Source organism: Phocoena phocoena, chromosome 2 (genome assembly GCF_963924675.1).
Source record: "Phocoena phocoena chromosome 2, mPhoPho1.1, whole genome shotgun sequence".
Classification (NCBI taxonomy): domain Eukaryota; kingdom Metazoa; phylum Chordata; class Mammalia; order Artiodactyla; family Phocoenidae; genus Phocoena; species Phocoena phocoena.
In genome coordinates, this window is record NC_089220.1 from 27,346,502 (window position 1) to 27,358,790 (window position 12,289).

At 57.2% G+C, this 12,289-nt stretch overlaps 1 protein-coding gene across 3 annotated transcripts; it reads left to right on the plus strand.

Moving 5' to 3' along the window:
- The first annotated feature begins 288 nt into the window (after positions 1-288).
- Positions 289-11,960, plus strand: PGF (placental growth factor). Of its 3 annotated transcripts, none has more exons than XM_065872041.1 (7): positions 289-363; positions 1,595-1,637; positions 5,974-6,170; positions 6,977-7,053; positions 9,072-9,101; positions 9,207-9,269; positions 11,933-11,960. In XM_065872041.1, the coding sequence occupies exons 1-7, from the start codon at positions 289-291 to the stop codon at positions 11,958-11,960; spliced, it is 513 nt and encodes a 170-aa protein (XP_065728113.1). The 3 variants fall into 3 exon arrangements, with proteins under 3 accessions (XP_065728113.1, XP_065728114.1, XP_065728115.1); XM_065872042.1 differs by having other exon boundaries at positions 1,598-1,637; XM_065872043.1 differs by lacking the exon at positions 9,207-9,269.
- The last annotated feature ends 329 nt before the right edge of the window (positions 11,961-12,289 follow it).

The window sequence follows — 12,289 nt, forward strand, 5'->3', positions numbered from 1 at the left end:
GGGGTCGCGCCGGGCGCCCGACGGACCCTCCTCAGGGACCCGCCTGCCCCACACCGACCGGCCCTGCCGGGCCCTCCGCACCAGGTGCCCCAGCCGCAGCCTTACCTGCCGGCTCCAGAATCCCCAGGGCTTCTAGAGGATGCTCGGGCCACCGACAGGGACCTCGGGGCAGCAGTGAGGGGGGGCACCCAGCCCCCCATTCAGCTCCTGTCCTGTGCCAGGGGCTCCCCCGGGGTACGAGCATGGTGGTTTTCCCTTGGAGCCCCCTGGCTTGGTACGTCTGAGAAGATGCCTGCCATGAGGCTGTTCACTTGCTTCCTGCAGCTCCTGGCTGGGCTGGCCCTGCCTGCTGTGCCCCCCCAGGTAAGACCCCCACCCCCCAGCCTGGCTTCCCTGATCTTCCCACCCCCAGCACTGGGAACAGGGGGCTCTGAAATCACAGACCCACTCCCGGGAGCAGCACCTCCAAGGATGTCCACACACTTCCCACGAGCCAGGCTGGACCACGTCGTCTGGGAGGAGTCCGCAGGCTGGGCTGTCCCAGACCTCAGCTCCGGGGTCTGTCTTGGCGGGGGCAGGGAAGCCACAGGGAAGGGAGGGAGGTTTCCTGTCTGGCCCCTGGAGCCCTGGTGGCTTTGCTAAAAGCATCTCTCCACTAATCCCAGGCGGGTCCCTGGCCTTGTGGTCAGGGTCGAGGCCCTGTGACCAGGCAGGCGCCCCCAGGACCTCTGACCTGGCCTGGTGGAGGGAAAGCCGGCTGAAAAGACTACTGGTGGGGAGGCTGGGCCCTGCCCCCCACCAAGGCTCCAGGCTGAGCCCAGGGCTCCTGGGTGGGCTGGGGGCAAGACAAGGGTCCCACTGTGCCCTCTCTCCCGGATGGGCAGCTGGAGGTCCTGAGTGCAGGGCCTGGGGAAGTGAGCAGGGCCCTTTTCCCAGGAGCTGGGTGAGTCTGGCTGTGAGCCAGCTTGGGCAGTGAAATCCTGACAAAGCCAATGAGCTCCCTTCCCACTGCGCTGTCCCACTGCCCCGGGAGTCCCGAGCCCCAGCCCAGAAGTGGGTGGGCTGGGCAGTTCCACGGGGCGGAAGGGCCATACCACCCGCCGCCCGCTTGCCTGCTGCAGGGCTGGTCAGAGGTGTCACTTTACCGGCAGCACCGGCTCCTGGCGCCACCCGCTCCAGCGCCTCGCTCCCACCAGCTGATCGCCTCCCCCTGGGCTCTGGTACCCGGCCAAGGCAAGCTGCACAGGGCCCAGCAGGGCTGCCTGGGGGCTGGGTAGAAGGGAGACCCCAAAGGATCGCCAGATCTTTGGGACAGAGCAGGCAAAGGGTCTCCAAAAGCTTCCAGCCTCCCACCCTTTCTAAATGAGGAAACTGAGGCCAGAGAGGGGGTGGGACCCATGGGACCCACCCAGGGTCCCTTGAGTTTTTCTCGTTGCACCTGGAAGGAGCCAGCTGTGAGACAGGGCAGAGTGTGTGCAGCGGGTGGGAAGGAGCTCAGAGTCAGAGGGGCCTCTATGATCTTACCGACACACTGGGCCCCAGAGCGCAGAGGCCCAAGGTGGTCCCCCTCATCTCTGCACCTTTCTGTCCACAGCAGTGGGCCTTGTCTGCTGCGAACGGCTCATCAGAGGTGGAAGGTAAGCTGCCTGGGCCCAGGGGGCGGGGGCGGGGCTGGAGGGGCGGGTGCACAGCTCTCCAAGCCCTCACCTCCTGGGCCTCTGCAGAGGATGGGAAGGGTGGGTGCAGGCTGATACTGAGCTGGGGAGAGTCTGCAAGCTGGCTGACGCCCTGGCCGACAGAGTTGGCAGGGCTTGAGAGATCCCCCCATTGTGACCCAGAGGCCTAGAGAGGTGTCTTCCTGGGCCAGGGTCACCCGTCGCACAGAGAGCAGGGCTGGGGCCCGTTTACCCAGGATTCGTCAGGTTGGGGTTCATCAGAGCCCCTTCCCAGCATGATGTAAGGGGGGCAGATGGGGTCTTGGAGGGCAGTGCAGGCAATGAGTGCCAAGGGCCAGGCTGGGGGTCTATGAGCTGGATGCAGTGGTCCAGCAGTCAAGAGGACCAGGGAGGGGCAAGAGGACCTTCCCAGCAGCCAGCCCTGGAGGAGCTTCAGGGACCTGACGAGGCCTTTCCATTGATTACAAACAGACAGAATGAGTTGTGCCTTCCCTGGCCCCTCCACTCCCCACCCAGGGTTGCATCAAGAGGGAATCTTCAAAGGGTGAGACAATTTGCCAAAGAGACATACGTGCAGAAGGCAGGAGGCCCATGCCAGGCCCCCTGCCTTGCCCCTCCCTCCCTGCCTCTCCAAGACGTGCAGCCAGGCCACACACCACTTCCCACGGAAGAAAGGGAGCATGTAGGGACGTGCACATGCACACGCGTGGTGACCTCTGTGAGCTGGGAACACCCTCCCTCTACTGCCTGGTAGCCAGCCTCTCCTGGGCCTGGCCATGCTCTGACGGCTGAGTCCCAGGCCCCTTGGGCACTGAGAAGGTGGGGGTGGTAGCAGACGTTGATTTCATTGATATCCTCTCCCTCCCCCTGCTTGCCCTCTGGGATTGGCACAATATATGCTCTCTGGGATTTGGAGAGAGACCCATCACCTACCTCCACCCCATGGCCTTTTTGATGCTTTTAGTATATTTCAGATAACAGCTATCAAAGAAGTCTGAGCCTCAGTTTCATCATCTATAAAATGGGAGCATTAAACTACATGATATCTAAGGTTCTTTTTCTCAGATTGTAGGATTCTCTGACTCCACGGAGGAGACACAGGAGTATATATCTCCCAGGGACCCGAGTGAGGAGGGACCCGGGAAGTGTCGATCCATTAGGACAGCTCACCTGTCATCCTGATCAATTAGGGAGCCTGTATCATGACCAGGGAAAGAGCTTTGGACCCCAGTTATCAAAATCCTGAAAATGCCATCCCCTCCTAACACCAGACAAGAGACAGAATGGTCTGTGCTTTGCAGCCACAGACGTTGATTTTTTACAATTACTATTCATGGTAATATTATCAGGCATTTACTATAACTCTGCCACAAGCTGTGAACTAGGAAGGCACTCGTATTCTCCACGTGTTATAGATGAAGGCTCTGAGGCTCACAGAGGCCCTTGGGGTCACCTAAAGCCTTGGACACTCTTCAGTACATGTGACAGAGCTGGAGCGCGTGGCACCGAGCCTCCCCACGGCTCACAGCTGAGCAGGCATTGAGCAGGGTGTCCACTGCCACAGGCTGGGTGTGTGCCCCACCGGTGACCACCAAGAGGATACCTGCTGGGCTCGGGCTGGTGGCCAGTGGCTCTGCCCAGCCCGGTCCCCCCACCCTCCCAGTGCCCCCCCCCCAGGAGCTTGCTCTCAGGATGAAACACTTCCCATCTGGGGTCTCCTCTGTCCTGGGTGGTAGGCAGCTGGAGCCAGACGGGAGGCTCACCCAAGGGCTGGCAAGAGAGCCGAGAGCCCACTTTTTGGCCCCGGGAGCAGCCAGGCGCCTGCCTCGGCCACAGCCTCCCGTTCCTCTCCCCGCACCCCGGCCTCTGAGCAGGTCTGGGGCCAAAGGAAGTGCCCTCAGGAGCAGCTGAGCAGAGCTCTTTGCTGAGGGGCTCAGCCCACAGCTGGGAGCGGTCACAGCACTCCCTCAGCCAGCCCTTCGCCCAGCCCCCTCTGTTTCTCCCACACACCCAGACAGCAGCCCCAGGAATGAGCTGCCCCCTTTCCTGGTGTCTGCCAGGTAAACCAGGCCCAGCCCACCTCCTTCTCAGCCCTCTCCCAACACCATCCGGCCATGAGGCCCAGAAAGCGGTGGGCTTCAGGGCCCCGGAGCCTGGGTCCTGTTGCCGCAGTCTGCATGGTGGGTGAGGGGAAAGGAAATCCCTTCTGCCTCCTAGGCCCTGCGGCTCTGCTTAACCTGGCGGTGGCCCCATGGCCCAGCTGGGTGGAGTTTGCTTGCGGGATGGTAGGGGGACGGGGTGCCCCTTCTCTGCTGCCCTCCCCGTCCCTGATGGCTGGTCCCGGGGCGGGACCCTGAACCTTCTGCGGCACTTCGGCAGCTGGCTACCCCTCTACTGTTATTTACGCTTTCCGAGGCAGAGATTAAATGTTCAGAGTTGTGCAGTGCTTATGAAGGTTTTAGACTAAACACGCACTCACAGAGTTACAATAGGGAGGTGCTCCTCTGACCTCTCCCTGCAAAGGCTGGCTTCCCTGGGGCTTTGGGCTGACCTGAAGGAGAGGGCCTTGTTTCCCACTTGGGTCCAGGGAGAGTGACCCAGTGGCCTGGAGAGGCAGGATCAGGGAGGTCTCTGGTCTCCCTCCCGTCCCTGGGCCCAGCCCTAGTGCCCGCTAAGCAGACAGGGCAGAATGGAGCAGCAGACGCTCAGATAAGCACAGTTTATTGCTCTGTGGCCGCTTCAGCCAGCTCCACGTGGACACACTGCCTCTTGGGTATTTTCCACCAGCTTGCAGCCTTTCCCGAGGGCCTCTGCTAGGGCTGAAGTTTATTTTTCCTCTGAGATTACCCTGAGACTCACGTCCTCGTAGGCTCAGTAGAATGGACTTCAGCCCCTTCTGCCTCCTAGGAAGGGACATGGAAGGTAGTGAGGGGCTGCTAGGAGAGGCCATTGCCCTAGGGCAGAGGCTGCAGCGTCCCCAGGTGGCCCAGCTTCCCTGTCCTCCCCGACCAGCTGAGGATGACCACCAGGTACAGGGCAGGATGACCCAGGACTGGAGAAGTGTCTCTGCTCACGGTCTCACAGCTGGGCTGGGTTGTGTGCGCAGAATCACAGACTGCCTGTCAGATCTGGGAGAGCCCTTGGCAACCATCTATTCCCAACCTTCTTCTTTTTCCTCAGCTGAGGAAACTGATATACCCAGAAAGGTGAAGTGACTGCCCCAAGGTCACACAGCCGGTGTAGGGCCAGGGCTAGAAACCAGGTCTCCTGGCTCTGGCTACTCACTTCCTGTGAGCCTCTGTTTGGGACCAGGCCCCAGGCCCTCCCCTGAAGGAGCAACGTCTTTTGAGAGACTCCAGATCAGCCCCCAGAAGTTCCTGGTCAAGACCACCAGGACATCGTGGGGGTCAGGGATGTCCCTGATAACCTTCAGCGAACTCTCATCTAATCAATCAGTAATTACTTAGCCTGTGTTTACTGGGTGCTTGGGTCCATGTCTTCAAGGAGCCTCAACTTGCTTGTAAAAAAGATAAGAGCCACCAGTGACAGAGATAAGGCAAGCCCTTGGGGCTGAGTTATGCTCAAAAAAGGAACATCTGTTCACGCTGGACAAGTAGGAGAAGGCTTCGGAGAGGAGGAAGGGAGGCGGGCCTGGGGAAGTGGGAAGTGGGCTTTATTTGGTTAGAAACGAGAAGGGGGCAAGGAGCATGGACCTCAAGTGGGAATTAGGATGATGTGGCCCCGAGCTCTCACGAGGGTGGCCTGACCGAAATGGAGCACGGGAATGGGTCATGTTGCTGACTGCAGTCTTGGCCACCAGGCAGAGGAGCTGGCCCAGTGTGGGCAGGAAACAAGGACTAAGGGGAAGGCTAACCCTCCCTGTGGGACTCTGCAAGCCAGTCTTGCAGAACTGACTGTTTTCTGCCAATTCCCCAAGACTGAGGAAGCACCAGGTCAGGGCTAAGAAAGATCCAGAGGGCCTGGGGAGCTGCCAGAGCACGCTCCTCGAAGCTTCAAGGCACCGAGGTAGATGCGGGCCCCTGAGTTGAGAATAGAGCTGAGAGCTCAAGACACTGAGAAATTCCGTTCCACTGGGATTTCCATCCGGCAGACGAGTTGGAGGTCCAGCTGTCATCCCAGAGGGATCACATCAGGAGCTCAGAGCCGGGGGAGCTCACATAGGCTGGGGGCTTCCTGGAGGAGGGGGTGTGGGCTGAACCTGGGAGGACCCGCAGGGCCTGGGCTTCAAGGAGCAGGCCCCTCCTGGCCTGACGCAGCTGTCTGTGCCTCCTCGCAGTGGTGCCCTTCCAGGAAGTGTGGGGCCGTAGCTACTGCCGGGCCCTGGAGAGGCTGGTGGACATCGTGTCGGAATACCCCGGCGAGGTTGAGCACATGTTCAGCCCGTCCTGCGTCTCCCTGCTGCGCTGCATGGGCTGCTGTGGTGATGAGAACCTGCGCTGTGTTCCAGTGGAGACGGTCAATGTCACCATGCAGGTAAGCAGGCTCTCCTCCTCGTGTCCGGGCCTGCACCTCTGTCCGCATGCTGCTCAGAGGGCCACAGAACCTGCCCCCGAGGGGGCCCGGGAGGGAAGGAGGGCAGGCCAGGGTCACAGGACTGGGACTTATGCCCAGGCCTATCCTCTTACCACAGTGCCCCTCCTTCCTGAACCCCTGCCCCAGCTTTGAGCCCCCTCACCTCCTCCCTTACCAGCTTTCTCAGCCTCTGGCTTAGCCCTGCCCCAGGACCTAGCATATCTGGTTGAGGTTGGAAAAGAAATCTGTTCGGATTCAAGATGTCCCTGTTTATACCAGGGGCATTTGGCATTTCATGTCCTGAGCCTTCTTACACACTCACACCTACAGTGGTTTTTTGAGCAGTAGTTGAATAACGCCAAGCCCTATGCTAGGTGCTTCAGAAGTGTTACCTCAACATTCGATCCTTGGAGCGAAGTGATATTCCCATTTCACAGATGAGGAACCTGAGGTTCAGAGATGTTATTTCACTTGCTCAGCAGGTGGAAGAGCCAAGCTTTGAACATAGGTCTCGCTGCCTCCAGAGCAGGGGCCCCCTTCCTACACTATTGCTATGCTGGTGGCCCTGGGACGGGAGGGACAGGGGCCTCCCTCAGCTCCACATGCAGGCGGGAGGGCTATTTGCCCCACACTCAAAGTGAAATGAGGGTGTGGGAAAGGCTGGTGGGAAATAGGGAACCTGGTCCTCATGCAAGGGGAGGCTGGAGGGAGTATTGGAAACCCCAGGCCACCCCCAATCCAGTCACCCAACCTTCCTCTCCCCTCAGCTCCTGAAGATCCGCTCTGGGGACCGGCCCTCCTACGTGGAGCTGACGTTCTCTCAGCATGTGCGCTGCGAGTGCAGGTGGGTCCTCGGGTGTGGCAGGGGCAGCCCCCACGAGCCTGGCAGCTTCAGCCAGGGGCTGCCCGTCCCTGCTTCCTAGTTGAGGGAGGCCAGGGAAATCGGCGACCAGTGGCAGCTGCTTGTGTCTCCCCATCAGCCGGTTTTGCCCAGGGAGCTGGCCCCAGCAGCTGGACCACAGCTGCTGAGAAACCACAGGGATGGAGGGAGCCAGGGTCCCTCCCAAACTTGCCAGGCTCAGGGCACGCCATCTCCCTCCTCAAGCTGGGAGGCAGCTGCCACGGCCCTGGAAGAAGTGACTGGACTTAGTTCTAGGCCAGGCTGGTGCCCACGGGAGGGGTCAACTGGCCGAGGCGCGCAGAGACGGACAAGCCCTGGTGGGAGGGAAGGGGCAGAGGGAAGGAGCTTTCTTTAAAGTCGCTCCCCCACCCGGGAGAGCCTGTCACCAGCACATCTTGCTGCTGGTACCCAGGGTACTCTGAGCGTTAGTTACCAGGAGCAGCAGGCCTGGCACTGCCAACCAGGCTCAGGGAAGAGAGGAATGGGCTCCAGTGCTCTCCTGGTACCCCTGGGCCATGGATGGAGGCACCAGACAAGAGGTCCTGAGCCCTATCCTGGGGCAGGAAGAGGGGGAGGACTACCATTGATGGTGCATCTCCTCTGTGCCTCGCCATGCATTAGGCACCTGACTGTGTTTTCTCATTTATTCAATAAACATCCATTGAGCACCGACTGTATGCTAGGCACTGTCCCAGCTCCTTGGGATACAGTGGTGAGCAAGAGAGACCAAGTCACAGCTCACCTAACAACCCGAGGAGATAGGTACCATTGTCGTCCCATTTTACGGATGAAGAAACTGAGGCTTGCTATGGTTACATGATTTGCCACAGCTAGTGAGTGAACCCCAGCCTGTCTAACCCCTAAGCTTGCCCTTTTTCTTGCTACCTCTCGTGGCCATTACCACACTCTCCAGGAACCCCAGTACTGCCCTGGGCTTGGTCCTGCCTACTGTCCTGGGCTCTGGCCACCCCTCTTGGATCTGTACCACTGTTAGAGGCCCTGCCCCAATCTGTTTCCTCCTGTCCCCCCTTGGCAGGGCTTGGCCATATAACAACAGTTCAGTAACAAACCCTCCCAGGCACAGTGCTTGACAGTGACCTTTCACCTTCCACATCACCTTTGCCTTCACAGCCTCTCTGTTGGGGCAGACAGATGAGAAGACTGAGGGTCCGAGAGTGTCTCTGACTGGTCCCAGATGGCAGAGACACGACCAGGCAGTCCCAGGAGGCGCTGGTACCCTGCCCTGGCTCCCAAGGGAGATGGCCAGCCTAGGGAGTCTTCCCTGACCTCAAAGCTTGCTGTCGCCGCGCTGCCCCATGCCCCCACTCTGGCTCCCAGGGGAGACTGAGGCCCTGTCCCCTTCCAGAGGGCTGAGCAACAGGGCCACCTTTCTTCTCTCTTCTGGGTCAACAGCCACAGCGCCCGGAGGCAGAGCCAGGACAAGCCTGGTGACTGTGGGGCTTTCAATCAGCTCCCCTCACCCCACCCTTCACCCTGGCCTACTGATGTTGCCTGCACCGTCACACATCCTCAGGGTGGGGGGTGGCGCGATGTCCACCTGACAGGTGGCCTTGCCCCTCATTCACTGTCAGCGAGGAAACTCCCAGAGGGCAGCCTGGAAGGAAGGGCAGGTGCGAGGGAAGGAAGTGAACAGAGAAAGGCAGCAGAGAGCAGACTCATTCCCCAGATTTGATGCCAAGAGGCAGAGGAGAGCAGAGGGTGTGGAGAGGACCCCCAAGAGGGCATTCACACCTCTCTTGGTGGGGTCACCAGAGGCTAGCGTGGGAGCGGAAGCCCCAAGGCCTCTGGGCATCTCTCCCTAACTAGCTCCATGCTACCCCCTAGTGGCTTCAGTGCCAACTACAGGACCAGCGCCAGTGATGTCCGAGGGGGCTTAGCGGGGCCGGGAGCCCCCGCTTACTGCTTTCCTGATTCTCCCCTGCTCCTCTCTGTTTTCCCAGGCCTCTGCGGGAGAAGATGAAGCCAGAAAGGTAAGCAGCCTGGCTGGGGCACCGGGCTGTTCTCAGGCCTGCCAGCCCCTGTCCTAGCATGGGGGCCCCCAGCCACTCTGTCCTGACGCTTTTGGCTTATTACAGGAGGAGACCCAAGGGCAGGGGGAAGAGGAAGAGAGAGAAGCAGAGACACACAGACTGCCACCTGTGAGTGCGCGGGGGGCCCAGGGATGGCAAGGAGGCTGGGCCAGCGGGGAGCCCAACCCTGCCAGCAGGGTCAGTGGTCGGGGAGGGACAAAGCCAGTGGTCGGGGGCCACAACCTAGAGATTCTAGGGCCTAGGAAGCCTCAGGTGAACCAGGACAGGAACCAGGAAGCCTTGCTTCTTGTCCTGGCTTAGCTTTAAGTTTCTGTGTGGCCTTGAGCAGGTCTCTCTCTGAGCCAAGTTTTTCTCTGTGTGTAGAATGAGGGGTCAGGGGGTCCACCAAGCATTCAGTCGGTCTACATTTACTAAGCACTTACTGTGTGCCAGGTACATCAGTGGGCAAACCAACAAGATTCCTGCTCTTACAGGGCTTACACTCTAGTGCTAAAACGTCCAAAAACTCGGCCAGGGCTACCTCCTGGTGGCCCTGGGGAAGGTGTAGCCCCTCACCGGCTCCCAGACCAATATTTCTTCCACCCTCCCAGGGAGCCTTGGGGTCCACTCACTTCCCTTTCCCTCTCCGTGTTACCTGCCCATTTGGCTTCACATCCGGAGGACTAGGCTGGAGTCCAAGCCTGAGTGTTGGGAGAGCAGGATTAGAGAAGGGAAAACCCAAATCTGTGAGAGTAAAGAGTCAAAATAAAGTGTTTCATAATGCACAGTAATTCAGTCACACCACGGTTCTCCTTCAGGGCCTGTCTCCTTCCACCAGCGGGACTCAGGAAATCATTTCATGCCATGGGACTGGGGCTGACCAAGTCCTACCCCATGAGCCCAACCCTGCACGAGCGGAGACTTCCACCCCACTCTGTGAAGATAGGGATGCTGGGGAGGATTCTGGGCGGGTCCTCTGCAGGCACATGGCACTAATTTCTCCCCTGGGCCCAAGCAGCGACTGGGGGAGGAGCTGGCAGTGTAGTCAGTGCGGGGCTCCCCAGCTGGGCAGCCCCAGATGGAAAGCGGCCTGTCCTCTATCTGCTAGGGCAGCAGTCTTCAAACGTTTCATTCGGGACTCTCTTGAAAGAAATTCAAAAACTCATGTGCTCCCTTGTTCACTTTTAAGTTGACATTGAACTTTTTCATCAAAATTGTAAATAGTTGCAAAGGATGTAACTTCTGGCCTATCATGAATATTAACATTTTAATATAAAGCCATTATATCACTCTCCAAATGTACCCCGTGGAATAAGCCATCCTAATTTAATACCATCATCCACTCTTTAAAAACTGAACAACATCAACAAAAAAAAATATATGAACACTCTCCTTTGATAGTTGAATATTTCCATTGCTTCTTTTTTCCTTGAACTTGTCTTTCCATTTTACTTTCCCCACAGAATTTCAGCCTAATGTAGTATTTTCTTTAATATTCAAATGTCTTTTATGTATCACCTTGTCATGTTTATCTGCCACAACAATGGTTTGAATTATTTTAAATTTTCTGTGAGCAGAAAACTCGAAATTCAATTTTCTCTTGGAATGAATGATCACAATAATTATTAGTAGTAGCAACTGATCAAAACAGCACAAATACATCATATTTTACTAGATGCTAAACGCAAAAGTACAATCAATCTTATTGGGAATGCACCTCAATGAGATGGATGCAGCTACTGCTTTTCAATTAGTTAATGAACTCAGTAACGAATGTTACCTCCTGCCAGACTGAGGCAGGGTTCAATAGTAATCCCATTCCTGTGCATCGTTTTTTATAGATGAAAAGACTGAAAAACCGTGTTCACATAAACAGGTAAATGGGACTGGAAGTCACTCAATCACTTGAACTCCTTCCAAGTTGTTTGCCAAAAACCTCAAGGTGATCTGCTACAAAAATTACTTCTCATGACAGATTAACTGACAATTCGGTTAAGCTGTTCTTCAATTTCGTTGAAAGCAGACTTGGAAACCACCCCACTTGCAAAACGCTTGCTTACCCAGTCAGTCACCATATTTCTTTTCTCAACGCCTACAACAATGTCTCAGATGGTTATTTTATTCAGTGTCCCCTCGAATCCTTTTTACCTTGGGGAAAAGTACTGTAACAGGATTTAGAATGGACAAGATGCTTCCTTCCTTCCTAAGGGAGAAGGGCAACTGGGAACAAGATGGTGGGAAGCAGACCTCAGGTGGAGAAGATGGGGGAAGCGGACCTCTCACGCAGACAGTTTTCAGGCAGAGTACATGGGAAGGCTGAAAACGAATTTCTTTAAAACCATCAGTACATACACCTTGGACAATCTTCATGTACACCTAGGGGTTCCCATATCCTCGTTTGAAGACTGCTGTCCCAGAGTAAACAAAGGCATTGGTGCATGGAGCCAAATTGCATTCAAAGTAGACTTCGTCTCTGACTAGCTGTGTGACCTTGGGCAAGTTTCATAACCTCTCTGAGCCTCAGTTTCCTCATCTGCAAAAGGACGATAGTGCCTTACTCATGGGATATTTTTAAGGGTAAACGAGAGAGTGCTTAGCGCGGGGCTGGGCACCGGGGTGCGTGCTTGGTGAGGGGTAGCTCCTAGATGCTTCTTGGCCTCGTGCAAGCAGAGATCCAGGCTTCCCATGCTCCCTGTCCAAGCTTCCCCTCTGGGTTTGTCCCCCCTCCCATAGGAGGGACCCCACCCTCCACACTGGGCTGATACCCCCTTTCTGTGTTTGATCTCTGGCAGGTGCGGTGATACTGTTCCCCGGAGGTAACCAGCCCCTCGGAGGAGAGAGACCCCACACCCAGCTCGTGTATTTATTACCGTCACACTCTCAGTTACCTCCCTGCTGGCACCTGCCCTCTATTTATTAGCCAATTGTATCCCTGCTGAATGACTCACTCCCTCCAAGAGGAGGGGCAGGGAGGGACAGGACCCTCAGGAATTCAGTGCCTTAAACAGAACGTGAGAGAAAGACAGAAGACAGACCCATGTGGCTTCAGCTTGGGAAGAAGCAAGACGTGTGGCTTTGTGAGGGGCAGGCCAGGCCCCAGAGGCTCCGGGGGTCACCAGGGGGCTGGAGAGGGAAGGACTGGAGACCCA